The sequence below is a fragment of the Choloepus didactylus genome, chromosome 2 (assembly GCF_015220235.1).
Source record: "Choloepus didactylus isolate mChoDid1 chromosome 2, mChoDid1.pri, whole genome shotgun sequence".
Lineage (NCBI taxonomy): Eukaryota > Metazoa > Chordata > Mammalia > Pilosa > Megalonychidae > Choloepus > Choloepus didactylus.
In genome coordinates, this window is record NC_051308.1 from 204,579,789 (window position 1) to 204,597,420 (window position 17,632).

The 17,632-nt window shown below is 48.0% G+C and overlaps 1 protein-coding gene across 8 annotated transcripts in view; it reads right to left on the reverse strand.

The window, feature by feature from the left end:
- Window positions 1–17,632, reverse strand: part of ST3GAL3 (ST3 beta-galactoside alpha-2,3-sialyltransferase 3) — a 250,394-nt gene that overhangs the window by 13,672 nt on the left and 219,090 nt on the right. For 5 of the 8 annotated variants that reach the window (XM_037827459.1, XM_037827457.1, XM_037827455.1 and 2 more), the window contains 5 exons: window positions 13,988–14,082; window positions 11,099–11,162; window positions 10,342–10,437; window positions 9,804–9,990; window positions 8,692–8,775 (listed from right to left, as the gene is read on the reverse strand). In XM_037827459.1, coding sequence (XP_037683387.1) covers window positions 8,692–8,775; window positions 9,804–9,990; window positions 10,342–10,437; window positions 11,099–11,162; window positions 13,988–14,082 — 526 coding nt within the window. The remainder of the gene's footprint in view (window positions 1–8,691; window positions 8,776–9,803; window positions 9,991–10,341; window positions 10,438–11,098; window positions 11,163–13,987; window positions 14,083–17,632) is intronic. The other 3 variants (XM_037827458.1, XM_037827460.1, XM_037827456.1) reach the window with 1 other exon arrangement.

Here is a 17,632-nt window from a genome sequence, read left to right on the forward strand (position 1 = left end):
CCAGGTCTCCCTGCCTCCATCTTGCCTTCCTTCAATTCATCCACATCTCTGCGTGAATCTGATCTTGAAACTCACATTTAAAATCTTTACCAGCTTTCTACTGCCCATTGAGACAGCTTGTCATGGTAGTTAAGAGCTTGGATCTGTTTTTGAACCCTGAGACCCCAAATACTAACTCTGTGCCAGTGGGCAAGTTACTTACTCATTCTAAGTCTCATGACCTTCATCTAGAAAATAAGGGTAGTAATAATAGCGCCTACTTGATAGTACAAGTAAAAGTCAAATATGTAATATGCTGGGCACCAGGTCAGCTCTAGCTTACTTCTGCTATTATTAGTCCCCATGATAAAGTCCAGCCTCCTGGACCTGACTTTGGCCTACGAGTCCCTTTCACCATCTGTCCTGCCTACCCAGCCTCATCTCCAGCCATTCCCCCCACATCCATGCTGCCCCCGGGACAGAATTACAAATGGATGCCCACATACCACATCTGCAATTTAGACTCTAAACATACGAAAGTTATAAATCAAATGATTAAACCATTAAAGAAAACATGTTCTACCCTCCTCTCTTGAGAAATGACCTGGAAGGCCAGGTTTGAATTTAGAATCCTCAGACTCTTGGAGATCTGTGCTGGACCCTTGTGGGGTAGGGAGAACTGGCCCCAGCCTCTGTCCCTTCTCCTTTTGCCCCTGGTTCCATCCCACACCGTGAGAAGGTGTTGTGCATATGTGTGAGGCCTCCCCAGCTACCCCTTGGACTTGGATGTGCACAAGGGAGGTGCGTCCTACCCTCAGGCGTATGGATGTGGACTTGGCCGTTAGGGCAGGAAATCCTGGGGTCCCTGCTTCCTGAGAATGGCCTAGCAAGGGGGTCTGGGTCTGGGATGGACCTATCCCCTTTGGTCCTGCAGATTCCTCCCTCCTCCATAGGGAAGGGTGTGGGCTGAAGAAGGGCCAGAGAGGGATGCAGGTCTAAGGGCAGGACGCCACCCATGCCATACTCCAGTGAGACTGAATTATTATTTAAAAATTTTTTAAATATATTTTTACTTGTTAATTTTTATTTACTTTTATCACTAAATATACCATGCTTTCTGCCCTGCCAATGCTGTTCTCTGTACCCGAAACCCTTGTCCTCCTCCTTGTCATCTGGCCAAGTTCTACAAGAAGGGGCTGCAGCAGGACCCAGGGCTTCTACAAATGTCCCCGAGGCCAGGGAACTTATTCCCTCATGCCCTCCCTGCCGCACTCACTCCTGGGTCCTGTGGCTGGGCATTCTGCTCTGAGCCGGCCTGAGCACAGGGACAGGCAATGCTCGCCTTGCTAAATCTCACCCCTCAGAGGGTGGCTGTCATCAGATGATCACAGCATGTCTCGTGTTGTCCTGTGCACCGTCTCCATCCTTGGAATGGTAACAGGAAGTGTGCAGGGAAGCCTTTATTGTCCCATTTTACAGAAGAGGAAAATGAAACTAAAGGTGTGGGTTGGGACAGAGGAAGAGCCTGATTTCAGTTCCTAACACTGAGTCCAGTGCTATTTCCCCCAGACCTTTCCCACATGGAAGGAGCAGCTGCCACGGTGGGCCCAAGTGCCCTCTGCCAAGTAACTGGGCCATCATTTACCTATTAAACTCCTTAGGGTACAGTTGGGTTTGGACATTACAAATAACACTGTAATGAAAATCATTATGTGCAGATTTTCCCCTACTTTGGGTGATGGCCCTTGGTGCCACATGCCATTTCCTTTCCAGAAAGCTTGTCCCCATTTACACATTGACTGGCACCCTTTGAGAGCACCTGTCCCATGGCCTTCTTGCCAGCATCATGTATTACCCTTTAAACACATTCTTTGAAAATTTGATAGTTGAGAAATGGCACCCTGCTGACTTCACATAAATTTCTCTGGCTGCTGTGAAGGTTAAACATATTTCATGTTGGTTTAACTAGTTATATTTCTTTCTGTGTGAACCATCTTTCACCTATTATCTGCTGGGGCCCTAAAGGTTTTCTTGTCGAATATACTTTTCAAAGTTTTGTGGTATCGACTTAAAAACATTTTTTTTAAATTTAGTTTCAATTTTCAGATATTATCAAACCTGATTTCTTCTAGCACTCTGTGCCTTGAAAGTCCTTTTCCCTCCAGGGATTTGATCTCCATTCTACTTTCTTCAAATTCTCCTTTGGTTATATTTTTATATTTTACTTTCTAGTCCATTTGGAATTTATTTTGCTGTATGCTTTGAGGAAAGGGTCAAAAAACCTTTAGCGAAAACTATATTTGGAAAAAAGCAATGAATACAAGAGGAGTCAGTGTGGGGCCCGCTGGGTGATGCTGACGCTGACAATAAGAGGCAGAGCCGCCAGGGACTGTTTAGTTTTCATTTCTTTATCAAGGAGAATGATCTTGGAACTGCAGAAGGAAGATCAAACATAGTTAAGAGGAAAGAGATGCCCAGAAGCGGCAAGAAGAGAATAAAAGGATGCAAAGGTCCAAATCTAAAAGAATGCTCTCCCAGGGCACTGAGAGCAGGAGGCAGCCTGGTGGAGTAGAAAGAGCCCTGACCGAGTCAGATTTGGGTTGGCATCCTGACTCTGCCAGAAGTTACTGCCTTACCCGGGGCCTCAGTTTCCACATTTCTTTATTCGTTTATAGATGCCGACTACGTTCAAACTCTGACAGAGGTGAGGGGCTTACAGAGATAACCCTGAAGTGTAACGGAGAGTGATGAGGGTTATGGAGGGGACTCGGAGAGGGGTGTCTAATACAGCCTTGGGAAGGGGAGCCAGGATTTGGAGGTATGAAACAGGATACATATTTGAGTATAGCCGGAGTGAAGAGTCATGTTGAGGGCAAGAAGGGGTGGTAAGGACAAGGGAGGGCCTGGGAAGGGGTAGCTCACGGAGCACTCACTCTGCTACAGCATTTGAATTTTATCTTGCGGGCCAGTGTTCTCACAAGTGAGCCTTTACCAAATCACCCGGAGGGCTTGTTAAAATAGACTGCGGGGCCCACCCCCAGAGTTTCTCATTCAGAAGGTCCAGGGTGGGGCCTGAGAAATGCATTGCTGAAAAGTTTCCAGGTGATGTAGATGCAGCTGCTGGTTCTGGGGATCGTACTTTGAGAACCACTGCAAGCAGGAAGTGCGGAACCATTAAGCAGGAGAATGAACCAAACAGATGCACGTTTTAAGATGATTCTTTTGGATATAGATGTGGAGAACAGATTAGAGAGAGATGTGACTAGAGGCAGAGAGAGAGGAAGCTGCTGAAATAATCCAAGCAAGAAGTTTTTAGAAGGGAGAATCAACAAATTTGGAGCTCGAATGCTTGAATATGGAAAGCAGAGGAGATGGAAGAATCCAGGGTGCTTCTCAGGTTCTGACCATCAGTTTCTAAGAATCGGGAACTATCCCTAGAACCTGGGACTGCACCTGGTACATAGTAAATGTTCACTAGATATTTGCTGACAAATTGCTCCTTTAAAGGGAGGCCAGAGATCAAGTCCATTGAATTAGAATCAGGAGGTCACTGCCAGTAGGGGGATGGGTTTGGAGACCAGACTGGAGAGAGCTGAGGAGTGGAAGGAGAAAGCACGGAGATGCTGGTGCAGGAGATGACTTTTTCTAGAAACTCAAAAAAGGGAAGGAGAGAGGGTGAACACAAGCAAAAGAGGGCTTTTATTTTTAAGATGACAGAGACCTGAACAAATAACAGATGTGTGAGGAGTATCTAGTAAAAAGGTAAGAAAGGAGGCAAATGAGAGAAGATGGTTCCTTAGAAGGTAGAAGGAGATGGTATCCGGAACATAGGAGAAAGTTGACCTTGAACAGGGGAGGCACGGGAAGGATGGTAGAGGGGGAACAGGGATGGATGGGGATGCCGGTAAGTGTTTCGATTAGGGCCTGGAAAGTTGAGAGTACTTAACTGATGGTGATCTTTATTTTCCCTGTGGGGCCACAATATGAGATTTCTGCTGGCAGTAGGGATGGAAGTAAAGCAGAATTGAAAGTGACAGTGAAGGTAAGAGGGTTCGGAGAACCTCGACCAGGGACAGGACACAGGAATGACAAGAAGCACCAAGATGCTAGTAAGACAGCACTGCCATGTGCTACAAACCCAACTGGAATGTCCTTCTCCATATATGATTCCCTGGCACTGGACTGGCTAGATGCAGAGAAAGTGGGGGGAAGAAGGAATTGTCAAGTGAGACAGTGGGTGAAGTACAGGGCTCCAAGTGATTTTGTTGATTTGGCTTTGCTGAATGAATGAATCAAGGAGCAAATGAGAGGGGTTATAGTTCAATGGTTAAAAAGTTTGACTCCAAAGTGAGGCACCTTTGGTCCATAACCACTTACTACTATTCATAGTACCTGCCTCCTAGGGATGCTGAAATGGCTGGTTGAGAAATCAGGTAGCACAGGCCCTGGCATGAGGGAGACCTCAGTGAACAGTAGCTCTTATTATCCTTATAGGCCGTGGCAGGTAGAAGCCAGTCGAGGGAGGATTCTAAGCAGGGGGGGAATGTGGCCAGATTCATTTGCAGTCAGATCTGAGTTTGAATTTAGCTCTACCACTTACTTAATTAGTCGTATGACCTTGAGCAAGTAACTTATCCTTTCTCTGCTTCGATTTCCTAATCTCCAAATGGAGATAATAATAGTACCTATCTTAAGGGCCATTATGAGAATCGAGTGAAGGAATTCAAGGAACTAATTAAGCTGAAGAGCTTGATAAATGATAGCAATGATGATGATGATGATGATGGTGATGATGATGATGATGATGATGGAGGGAGGAGAAGAGGAGAAGGAAGAGAAGTGGGAAGAGGAAGAGAAGGAGGAAGAGGAGGAAGAAGATAATAATTATGAGGCAGTATAACCAAGAAGTCACAGATGACAGTGATGAAGAGAAGTAGAGGGTGATAAGGTGAGGGCATGAACCCCAATTCCTGATCATTTTTTATCTGAGGGTGGAGGGGCAATGGTTAGGATGCAGAAATGGGGCATAAGATTGAACTCTTCCCGGTCCTCACAGGGTATAAGAGTTATGGGAGAAAGAGCTGTGTCCCTTGGAGATGGCTGCAAAGGAAATGGTATCCCAAGAGAGCTGGTTGCAGAGGTTTGGAGATGTGGAGTGGGGACCCTGAGCGCTGATTAGCAGAAGCCTCATCAAGCGGTGGGAGGCCATGGTGTGTGCCAGGGCTACCACCCTTGAGGTGCCCTGCACTGAGTCTCCCCGGAGGTGAGGTGGTGCCCAGACTGGGTTCCCTCTGGGCAGAGACCCTCCAGAGGCTCTCCATCCCTCTCAGGTTTAGGTACAGATGGACATTCAATCCCCAACTTGGGCCTGGTCCAATAAGGTCTCATATCTGGGAACTTGAGGACCCTGTTAGCCTATGGATTTCCCAGGCAATTAGCCCATCTTGCTGCCTTTTACTAGAAAGTTCCTCATCTCTCCCTCCTCTAGGCCTGGCCTCTGGCCCCTCCTTTTAGTCACCTCCTAGGTCAGGCCCTACAGCCGGGCAGAACAATGCTTTACTCCCCAGTGCAAATGGGCTTTTCTAAAGTACCACCACCACCATCACCACTAGTAAGAAAATAATAAATAACATTGATAATTGCCATAGGCTGAGAACTCACCAAGTGCCAAGTACTGCGATAGGTGCTTCTACATTTCCTCTTGTTTAATTTTTAAAACACCCCCGAATGTTAAGGCGGTACTGCTCTGCTTTTACAGATGAGACTAAATCTCAGTGGGGGGCAGGTAATTTGCCTAAGGTAACCTGGCTAATAAATGACTGCATCTAAATTTATACTCATGTCTTATGACTCAAAGGCCTAAGCTGCTTTCCCCTCTTAAACCATGTTGTCTCCCTCAAATTCAGGGACTCAGCTCCCCTGGGTATTAGTGTGGGGCGCTGGCTGGCTCCTCAAATGTTTTCACCCCTCCCACCTCCTTCCCCCAGGACTGACCTCCAGCTGGAAGGTCAAGCCTGCCTTCAGTGTGTCCCGAGGGCCAATTCCCAGCCTCCCCCTCTCCCCTCTCCAGGCCGGGCTGGGACCACACCCACACCCACACCCACACCCGCCCAGACCAGGCCTCAGGGCCTCTGAATTGATGATCAGTCAATTCCAGGAGTGAGCCTGAGCCCTGAGCAGGGAGCAAAGGGAGCTGGGAAGGCGGTGAGCTCCCTCAGGGCTTCTGCAGCCTGAGTTATGGGACATCCTGGGACATGGTGGGGGGAGGCCAGCAGAGGCAGGAGAAATGGGCCTGAGGGCCGGGATGGGGAGCTCCGCCAATCACTTGTCTTGTCCCCTCCAGCCCCAGGGCTCTTTCTCAGGACAGAGGACTGGGTGTCTTGAACCTTCCACAAGCACCAGAAGGTGCTGCATCCACAGGCATACTTCTGACACACACCTTCACCACACTGCTCTCCAGCCACAAAGCGTGATAGTTTCCTGAGGGGGAGCACAGTCTCTCTGGGCCACTGCCAGTGCTGTTCCCTTTGCTTGGTAGCTCTCCGCTGGCTAACCCCCAGCCTTCCTTCAGGGTCCAGCTTAGGGCTGCCTTCCTCCAGGAGGCCTTCTCCCGTCCCTGCCGTCGGCAAGCCTGGTTTAGGTGTCTCCCCAGCACAGCCCCTAAATGCGCTGCATGCTAGACTGCGAGCAACTTCAGGTCAGGAATGCGTTTAATTCATCTCTGTATTCCCAGTGACCAGCACAGTGGCAGCACGGAGAACACCTCAATAAATGTCTGCTAAACGCATGAGTGCATGGAGGATGGATGCCAGATGTGCCTCGGAGAAGAATTTCACAAGGGGTGGAGGTTGCCTCCTCCCTCCATGGCCATATATAAGCTATACCCCTGGTTCCATGATTCCACCCTCTCTCCCAATCTTAGCTCCCCTACCTGCCCAGGATACTAGGGCTCTTCTCAGCTGCCCTGAGCACACACGGCCTGCTGGGAGCTCCTGGCTTCCTTGGGGCTCCTGGGATCTGGCAACATTAGACTTGGGGATACAGGGCCTCTTTGTAACATGTTTGGAGTTATCTGAGCCACTGGTCAGTACAGGGAACAAAATGACCATGAATGGTGAAGAGAAGGGCTCCCAAAGAGGTGAAGAGATTAGGGCTGGCCCTGGCCCTTTCTGGGTTGTTCAGTCTTCCTTTCCCACATCTTACCCCTTCCCATATCCCAGGACTCTTGGGTACCTGAACGTTGCACACAGTGACTGACTGCTTGGATAGCAAGAGGGAGGCAGGCAGCAGCCATGACTGAACCCTAAGACCTGTTCTAGCCCTGCCCAGCCAGACTTTGGCTCATGACTAGAGCTGCCTCCTGCCAGAACTCTGCAGGTGAAGCTCCAGACAGGTGCAGAGAGCATGCCAGCAGCCCAGAGGCTGGACAAGCCTGTGGCAGGGGCCCCATGTTAGGGCATCAGATAGGAGGGGGGCTTGGAGAAGCAGCTTCTCACATTCACCTGGGTCTCAGATGCCAGAGAAGTGAAGTAGACTTATGGGAGCATTAGCCCTAGGCCTGGGGTGGAAGGGCTCTGAGAAAGAGGGCTGCAGGGTAGCTAAGAGGGCCTAGGGAGGCCCCTTGGAGTGCTAGGGGATGGGTGCCCCTGGCCTCCCTCTGAAGGCCCAAAGCATCCTGGACACTAGAGCCAGGGAAGGTTCAGGGAATTCAAGGAACTTCGGAGGACTCATCCCCATCTCCTCTCTTCCCTACTCACCTCTAACCAACCATCGGAAGGAGCTCTCACCCACACAAAGCACATCCTACATCCCTGTGCATGGCCAGGAGAAGACACGAATGTCAGCAAGAATGAGCATGTGCCTGAGCACACCTCACACTTCCTTATCGCAACAGCTCTAGTACCTTGGACCCGCCTGCTGCCAAGGCCAGGCCAGGCAAAGAGATCTTCCTGGGAAAAGCTGAGGCCTTGCTGTCTGCTTCTGAGAGGCCTGTGGATTGAGTCCTCTGGCTCTAGTTGGCTTCCTTGCTTTTCTTCTTTCTTTCCTACTCTCTTGGACGAATTGTTAAGAGCCTTGAATTAACTGACCTTGGTCTCCTTGGAAGGAACTTGTGATAAAGGCCCATCTGGCTGGCCCTGACCCACCCCTTTGACCTGGCCTCCTTACTTGGGTTGCATTTTCTATCCTAGTCTGCCCATCAGGAAGCAGGATCTGGTGTTTGAGCCAATTCTAGACCAGTCTCAAACCTTCATGGGCACTGAGGAGTAAAAAGAGCAAATGTGATCAGAGTGTCTCCCTCTGGGAGCTCCTGTCCTGAAGAGAGGCTTTGACAGGAGTCCACGGGCAGAGGAAAGGATGTACCAGGAGGGGGTGGGCAGAAGGCCAGGGGGAGAAAGCAGTTCCCAGGCTCCCTGGGGCTCACCAAGGCAAACCCAATTTCCTCCCACTTCTCTCTTACAAGTGCCTACCTGCAATCCTAATTTTATTATCCACGAGGCAAAGAGAAGGGCTCTCTGTCACTAGTGTCTCAGGCTCTAGAGCTCTAAACCCAGTGGGGTACTCCCTCAGCCCCCATTCTCTGCCTGGTTCATGCGGGCAGGGGGCCTGCTGGCAGCTGGGGCTGGCTGAAGCCAAACGACTGGACCCATGGAGCCAGCTGTCTCATTCAACCTGGTTCTGAGACAAGCTCCCCTTCCCCACTGTCCCACCTACCTGAATTTCTGGACCTGACTTTTGTCTTCTCTCTCTCTCGCTATCTACTTGACACTGCCTGCACTTGGCCTTGGTGGGAAGGGGCTGCGGAGTTAAACCAAATTGCAGTGAGACCACCATAGACCCGTTAAGCTGTTCCTGCCCCCAACTCTCCTCTAAACCTCCAGAAAGAACAACTAACTTCTCACTATAGGCAGAAGGCTATCTGTCACCATCCTCTGATGAGAGGCTTGGGTATTGGAAGATGAATGACCTGAACTCTGCAACAGCCCTCCCCTAGGGCAACTGGTGACAACCAGGAGGGAGGATTGGCCCGGACAAGTTAGCGGGTGTCCCTGTAGGCTTTGAGCTGAGAAATACAGGTCTCAGGAGGGGACTCAGTGGGTGGTCTACTGCAGAGTAGTTTGACCCTACTCTGCCACATAAGCCCCCTAAAGAAACAGGCCCAGTCTCTCGCCTGCCCAGAACAAAGTGTACAGAATCTGATTATACCTGAACAGTGGAACCAGACTCAGTGGCAGGCTGGGGACCCAGCTACAGGCCAGTAGTAAAAGTACAAAGTGGAGAGAAGCCAGGACTTCTGGGTTTGGGAGCTGGCACCCTCAAGTTCAGGGATCTGAACTTGAGGGCAGCACCCATACGACAAGAGTGAGAGAGACCTCACAGCAGGGTAAGAGGGTGTTGGGGAGGCAACTGGAAGGTCAGGGAGTAATACTGGGACTAGCCAGCTTAGAGCTTTCCTAACCCCGGGGATCTCAGGCCAGGGAAGGACCCGCAGGAGCTGCTGGAAAGACACTCAGGGCCTGGGTTGGGGTCTGACTAAAGGTAGTCAAGAAAGGACCTGTAGCCTGGGTATCTGGGGGTCAGGTAGTAGACTTCAGGCCTATCAGGTCCAGGAATGTGGGCCAGTGACCTTGGCATCTCTTGGCCTCTCTGTCCTTTGGTGGCCTTTGGGTACCTTTCAGCTCTTGGATCAGTAATGCTCCTTTTGAAAGGCTCCTACTTGTTCTTTGCTGGGTTCAGGGGAAAGGGGTTGACTTGAAAGCTTGGGAAGGCCAGGGCATGGCCCAGGGCAAGAGGGGAAGAAGTTGGTACACATGGGGCACTCTCACCACTCTTTCCTTGTAGACGATGTACTTCAACCACTTGAAATCCTGCCACTTGAAGCCAGCGAGGACAAAGAGAGAATCTCGTTCATATTGCTCGGGCCGCTGCATGGCGCCCTCAGGGTAGGTGATGCGCAGTGTTGTTTTGCTGCCCACGTCCTTCTCAAAGCCTTTGACTGGTGCTGAGTTCAGTCTACAGAGAGCAGGCCCAGTCAGAGCCTGCCGGGAGCCCAACACGTGTGGCAGGAGGGACACCAGGAGCTCTGGGGCTCCCATATACATGACCCTGTGTTTGGGGATGCACCCTGACCCCAGAATGTCCCCTAAAAATGTGCCCAGGTGCAGAACACAGGGCACCCAGGGCACCTGGAGGCACACAGTTCTCCGTTCCAAAGCTCTCCAACCCAGGGCTCTTCTTAAGGTGTATGCTGACCCCTAGCCCAACTGGTCAGATGGACAGACAGAAGGGCATTTCTCAATGGGCACAGGGCTCAGGATTTGGGCCAGGACACTCAGGTACCCGAGGCACTGTCGGGGAGCTCACCTGACTACAATGTCATAGTCGTCAATTCGTGATCCCAGAGACTTGTTGGCAAGGACGCCTCCATTGCCTATGATAATACAGCGGCGGCAGCTGAGGCTAGAGGGAGAGAGACAGAGACCTGTGTGGGCCCGGACCCCGAGCCTTCGGCCGACCAAGCAGGGATAGAGGAGGAAGGCTTGTGGGCTTCTGGCAGCATTTCTGGGAGGAAGCCAGGAATGTACTGTGGATAGCTGAGACCCTTCCCCAGGAAAACATGGGCCTGGAAAGGGCTTTTGTATGAGCTGGGAGTGGTGGCAAAAGGGGCTCCAGTAAGACGGCGTTCTGGGGTAAAGTTTCCTCAAAGGTTTGTGGGGTTTTGGTAGGTTTCAGGGGAAAGGAAAAAGTGGACAGGGCTTGAGGGCTACACCAGAAAAGCAAGAAGACCAGGGGAATGGGAATGGATGCTCTTGTTTTTAACTCAAAAACCCCAGGCTCCCAGTAGCTGCACAGGGAGCTCCACCCATTTTGCTTCTCCCACCCCTGACCCTGGAACATCTTCCATACAGGGTCTGTCAGCTCCAGAGCTGCCTACAGCCCACAGGGGTGCAAGCCCTGGGGAATGGTCCCCCTTATCTCCTCCAGCCACTCCAATGTTCGTACTGTATACGCACACGAGGATGTGTTGGAGAATCTGCCCATGTCCAGGGAGGCCCAGCTGGGCCTGAGCATCCCTGCACATGCCAGGCAGCAGGAAGGGGTTGGGCAGTGAGTGGCTCACCTGTCCAAGGCAGGGGTCAGGCGGTACTCTTTGGTGGCTGACAAGATGGCTTTGATCAGATTGTCTGTGGACAGAGGAGGGAGGTTACTGTTAGGAGGTCACTTAAATTCTCATAAAATGTTTGTCAGTAATCCTATTCTAAGGCTAAGCCAGTCTCAGCACATGTTGCTGGGGCTAGGGGAGCTGTGGGGAGGAAACAAGGTCTGTCTGGGCCACTGCCCTAACTTTCTCCCTGAGAAAGGAGATGGGAGGCAGGAGAACAGGCAGGCAGGAGAATCTCAGTCAGGTGCCAGTCCTGAGCCCCGGCATGCAGTTCCCTTCCCAAGGCTTTCCCAACCCTTCCTTGGGAATCTCATCTGGTTTTCTGGAGACTCTCAGTCATCCCCCAGGACATGCATCTCCAGGCCCGGGACTCTTGCCTGGAAGCTGGGAATGAGCGTACCTACTCAGACACAGAGACCATGTTCTGCTGAGCTCTGAGCCCCCAGGGTCAAACACTGAACAGACAGCAGGAAAGGAATGAGGAGACAACCAGTGACTGAAGAGCTGGAGTGTGCCCAGCCAGCTCACCTTGCCAGACCACTTGGCCTCATCTGATATGGTCCTCCTTTCACTTCCTCCGTCTAACAATGCCAACCTTCTACTGCCTGCTCTTTGCCAGGCTGTCCCTGTCCCCATATCTCCCGTTCACTCTTCAAACCCTGAGCCTGGCATCTGCCCACCTAGTCTCCACTTAGGCTGCTCTCAGCAAGGACCCCCATGACCTCTGTGCTCTCCAATCTTGTGACCACTGCTCAGACCCCATCCTTGTTGGCCTCTCTCTGGCTTTGGTTATGATGACTGCTCCCTTTGCAAACTCTGGTAAAATGAGAGGAAAGAGCATTGGCCTTGGAATCAAAACCCGGCTCTGCTGCTTGCAAGCTCTGTGACCTTAGATAAATCACCCACTTTCTCCAGGCTTTAGTTTCTTCATCTCTAAAATGGAGATGGTAATTCCTACTTTGCAGGGATGTTATGAAGGTCAAATATAATATACATAAATACCTAAAGATGAAGTAAGTAAATTGGCACAACCACAATGGAAAGCAATTTAATGATATCAAATAAAGATGTAGAAGTGCCTACACTAAGATCCTGCAACTCTCCTCATGGGCGCAGAACACTGAAAAACCACACACTGGTTCAAGGAGACTTAACACAAGAATGCTCATTACAGAGCCTTTTGTAACAGCAAAATGCAGGAGCAAACTAAATGTCCACCAAAGGAAAATAGATTAAATGTGGTACATGGAATACTACACAGCAGTTAAAAATAAAAAACATAGAGCTATGTGCACCAATAAAGATAAATCTACAAAGCATAAGGGTGAAAAAAATGCCAAGTTGTAGATTATGTACACATAATGATGCCATCTATAAAGTTAAAAAACACACCAAAAATACCATATTTCAACTGGACATATACATATGTAGTAAAATATATAAATAGGGATAGGAATGATAACACCAAAATCAGAATAACGGTTACCTGGAGGGAAGGAGGGGAATGGATTGGGAAGAGCTACACAGAAGCTTTAACTGTATCTGATGTTTTACTTCTTAAGCTGGGTAAAGGGTACATGGGTGTTCATTATATTATCCTTTACATTTTTTTCTGTGCCTGAAATATTTCATATAAAGAAAGGATGGCTCCAAAATTAAAAAATAAAAATATGATTTTTAAAGAGAAGAGGTGGAAGACAGATGCAGCAGAGAGGTCAAGTTAAGGACTGAAAAGTATCCTTGGATTTCATGGGGCCAGTGAGCAGTTTCCCTGGAAGGGTGGGGGAAGATATTCTTCAGGAGTAAAAGGTGAGAAAGAACAGAGAGTAGGCACAGCTAATCCTTCCAGAAGTTGAATGAGAACGGGGTTGGGAAACATTTAAGGAATGTTCCAGGCTAAGTGCCTTCATATATAGTTGGTGGCGGCTTTAGGGAGGGCCACAGAGCCCCTCCTTTTCTTACCTCCAGTTTCACCTCTATGGAAGGATGTGTTGCTACTAATTGGCAAAGGTCAACAATATGGTTTGGGTTTTATTTTCTAGGAGGGGAACCTTGGCAGAAAGGACATAAACAAAACACTCTCTTCTTTCTAGCCAATGGGCTCTGTTTTGGTTTCTCCTGATTTTTACAGCTGCAGGATCAGAGTCTCGAGTGTGATTTAGGAGGAAAGAGTAGTCTGCCAGGCTACCTGCACCCCAAAAAAGGAGTTCTTCACATGGTTCAAGAATGTCCTTTTGCTGGCCACTGTCTTCTTTTCAGGGAGGGGTGGGCAGCTGGACAGAGGGTCCAGGTATTCTCAAATCCCCTGGCCAAATAATATCATCCTTTAATGCTTACTTAATTTTGACCACAACCTTACATGATTGTATTATTTTCTCCATTTAACTCATGTGGAAATTAAAGCATGGAGAGGTTAAGGAACCTGTTCGTTTTCTCTGGGCTTTTTCCCCTTGAAGCCTGTGCTGTAGTGCTAATGTCTCTGGCACCCCTTTTCTGTGATCTCACAGAACCTTGGACTTCCCTCATCAGAGTCCTTACTACCCTGCACTCTAAGTCCCTGTGTCCTCCACTGGACTGGAACTTTTTGAGGAGAGGGACCATATCTCTACTTCACTGTTGTATACCTGGCCCTTGGCAAAGTGGACTCTGAGTAAATATTCCATCAAAGGGGTAAGAAAAGAGGAAAGAAGGGAAAGAGGGAAAGAAGGTTGAGGGTGGGGTAGGGTGGGGTGGGTGAGGTGGGTCCACTGCATGAAGACCTCTTAAGACACAGCTCCGTCCTGCAGTAGAGGAGACAGTCTGGGGGAAAAGACATTAATGTAGAGTGGGCCAGGATTCCCAACCTACCTTGACCTTTGATCCCAAAAGGTGGCACGAACTCTCGGATCCTAGCCCACTTGCGAAAGGAGTCATCCAGGAACATGGGTGCTGGCTTGGAGAACCTGGAATACAACATGGCTGTTGAGGATCCCCCAAACGCAACAGGCTGAGCACTGTTTGTCTCTCCCGTGCGTCCACTTTGGCTGTGGCTCTGCTGGAGCCACCCTCTGCATTCCAGAGTCCCCTCCCTATCCAGTCTGTTCACTGGGTGGCTGCTCTGCAGGGCTGACAGAGCTTGTTCAGTGGAGCCTGAGTCTGAGGGAGCAGGCCTGGCCAGCCCTTTTGTGGGCAGCTGTTGGAGTGGAAAGACTAGATTCGCTCAGCCAGGATCAATATCTTAGAGCTGTATGCTCTCTGGAAGGTTATCCATGCATTCATCAAATAGTCACTGCTGCCCAAACTGTTCCTGCAAGCTGAGAACACTTGAGTTGAGGAGAAAAATATCCAAAAATACAGCCCATGTAGGGAGACATACTTTTGGAAAGAATTCTGGGAAGCGGACCACCCAGGGCGAGCAAGAATTCATGATGAGAGAGGAAAGCAGGTTAAAAGCTATAGGAGCAGAAGTTTGTTAGAGAAGAGAAAGAAAAAGCTGTGTGTCCAGAGTCGAAGGGAAAGGTTTTAGGGAGTAGGAACTTGAGCACATTGGTTGGTGGAGAGAAGGAAAGAGGGAACGATACTAAGTTCCTGAGGAGGTGGGGGAGGGATCCAGAGTTTAAGAGGAGGATAGAAGAGAAGGAAAAGGGGAGAGAAGGAAGAGGGAAGTGAGGCTAAGTTGGAGAGAAGGGAAAAGGCAAGCCTCACTCTTCTTGGGAAAGCAGAGGAGGGGCAGGGCAGGTTGCAGACTTGGGAAGGGTGGGAGAGAGTCAGAAGGGATACAGAGGGAAGTAGGGCAGAGAGTGAAAAGGTACAGGAGGAATCTAGCTCTTCAGAGACGCTTGGAGAAAATGACTTCACATGGAATGTACCACCCTGGTTTTGAGGCTTTTTTCAGGGCTCCTGGTAGTCCAGAAACTGGCCAGCACTTGGTTTTTAACTGTGTGCCAAGAGTCTTGCAGCAGAACCTGTTAGGGCTTCCTGGCCAAGAATGGGTGTGTGCATGCTTATACTTGGGCTAAGAAGGATGGTTTGCTTCATTGGCTCTGTCTCTCTATTCCTAACTCAACCCGAATCAGCCCAGAGGAGAAGCTGGGGGAGAGGGCCTTCCAAGCTCAGAAGCTAGAACTTACCCCTCCTAATATACTATAACCACAAGCATTCCTTTCTCATTGCCATCATCACCAACACCATTATAATCACCATTACCCAGGAGGAAAAATATCAGTAATCACTTGGAGGTCTAATGTTATTAGAGAAATTGAAGTGAACTTGAAAGAGGCAGAAACTTTCCATCCTGCTCCCTCCCACATCATTCACTGCTAGGAAGATGTCAACACTCACAGCCCTGGAAGGCCGTTCCTGGATAACAGCTTTACTTAGGACTTCTCAATCCTAGCAGCTGACTTAGCACATTTCTCTCCTATGTACAAGGGTAATGTATATTTCTTGTACCTAGTATATAAAATCAAAGTAAATTAATATATTTGACATTTAACCAGAGGATCCTGGTCATGGTCTATGTGTAATATCAAAGGACACAAGGCCCCTGGATAATCCTGCATCAAGAACTTCTGTGTCGGGACTGAGCTTCGAAAGTTTTTGTACCATTTCTCAGAGTTGGGCTTGGACAGGATTTTATCTATTTCCCAATATGTCCCAATATCATATGCTAACAAAATCTCTGAAGATATAGCCAAATGATCTCAACATATTTTTCCCCTTTTCCTCTTCCCCACCTATTCTTCCAGCTGTGTAGAAAGCTGACTTTATTAATTTTTACTTTTAAACAACTTCATTTTTTGTGACACCTTTAATGCATTAATTTTGGGGAAAATACAGATAAGCAAAAGTAAATAAATAAAGAAACATAATCCTATAATTCAGAGATAACTAACCTTTTCTTTTTCCCATATTATTTTTTGGACTTTTTTTTTTTAACTTTATAATATTAAGAAGGTTTTTTCCATGCAAAAGGACACAACTTTCTCCTAAAACACAGAGACTGGATCAAATAATGAAAACTATAAGTTGCTGGTAAGATGATACAAATCAACCCAAAAAAGTGAAATGTAAAAGGAACATATGACCAAAAAAGCGGGAGTTGCCATATTAGTAACAGACAAAAAGAGTTCATGGGAGACTTCATGGCAAAAAGTACTAAATGGGCCTGATAAGGTTTGTGCCAGTTTGGATATATTATGTCCCCACAAAAGCCATATTCTTTAATGCAATCTTGTGGGGCAGAAGTATTAGTGTTGATTAGGTTGGAATCTTTTGATTGTTTCCATGGAGATGTGACTCAATCAACTGTGGGCGAAACATTCAGGGTGGGCCTTGATTTAATCACTGGAGTCCTATAAAAGCACTCACAAACAGAAGGAGCTCAGAGCAGCTGAGAGGGACATTTTGGAGAGGAGCTAAGAACTGATGCTGATGCTGACACTTAGAGATGCTTGGAGATGCAGACAGAAGGACATTTAGCTAAGAGATGAAGCCCAGAGATTGCCCCAGGATATGCTAAGGCAGGTTCCCCAGGTGCTTAGAGAGAAACGTCCTGGGAGAAAGAACAGAGAATGCACAGGAACTGAGAGAGGGGCTGGAATACAACACGGAATCAGCAGGCACCTTCCCAGCTAACAGGTTTTCCCGATGCCATGGGCCTTCCTTCAGTGAAGGTATCATCTTGTTGATGCCTTAATCTAGACTCTTCTGTGGCCTTTGAACTGTGACTTTGTGACAAATAAGTCCCTTTTTATAAAAGCCATCCCATTTCTGGTACTTTGCATAATGGCAGCATTAGCAAGCTGGAGCAAGTTTTCTTAAAAATTTCTGCCTTTGGTGTGCCACCATTCATTTTTTGTTTTTATCATTTGTTTGCAAACACTTTCCATTTCACCTCATTCTTTCATTATCCTTTCATGTTTTAAATGCTTATTTGTATACTCTGTCTTTATTCCTTTAAAGATGGAGCCAGCTCTTCTCTAACATTTCTCTCTGCTAGCTTGGGTGCACCCAATGAGCAAAGGGCATTTTTTTCCCTTCTATGTTTATATATTTTAAACTTTCTCTTGTGGAAAATTTCAAACATATACAAAAGTAGAAGAAAAAAGTACAGTGAACCCTATCATGGACCCATCACCCAGATTAAGCAATTATCAATCATAGTCAATTTTGTTTCTGTTATACCCCACCCATGTTCTTTTTGGATTATTTTGAAAAAAAATCTCAGGAATCATACCATTTCATCCATAAAATATTTCAGTGTTTATCATTATAAGATAAGGACATAAAAAAAACCCACACCTAAAAGACTCCTCTTAAAAACATCACCACTTATATACCATGATCATCTGGAATTTATCCCTGGTATGCAAGGTGGATTCAACATAAGAAAATCAATTAATGCACATTAACAAATGAAGGAAAAAAAAAAGCACATGATCATCTCAATTGATGCAGAAAATGTATTTGACAAAATACTGCATCCTTTCTTTTTTTTTCTTTATTTTTTAT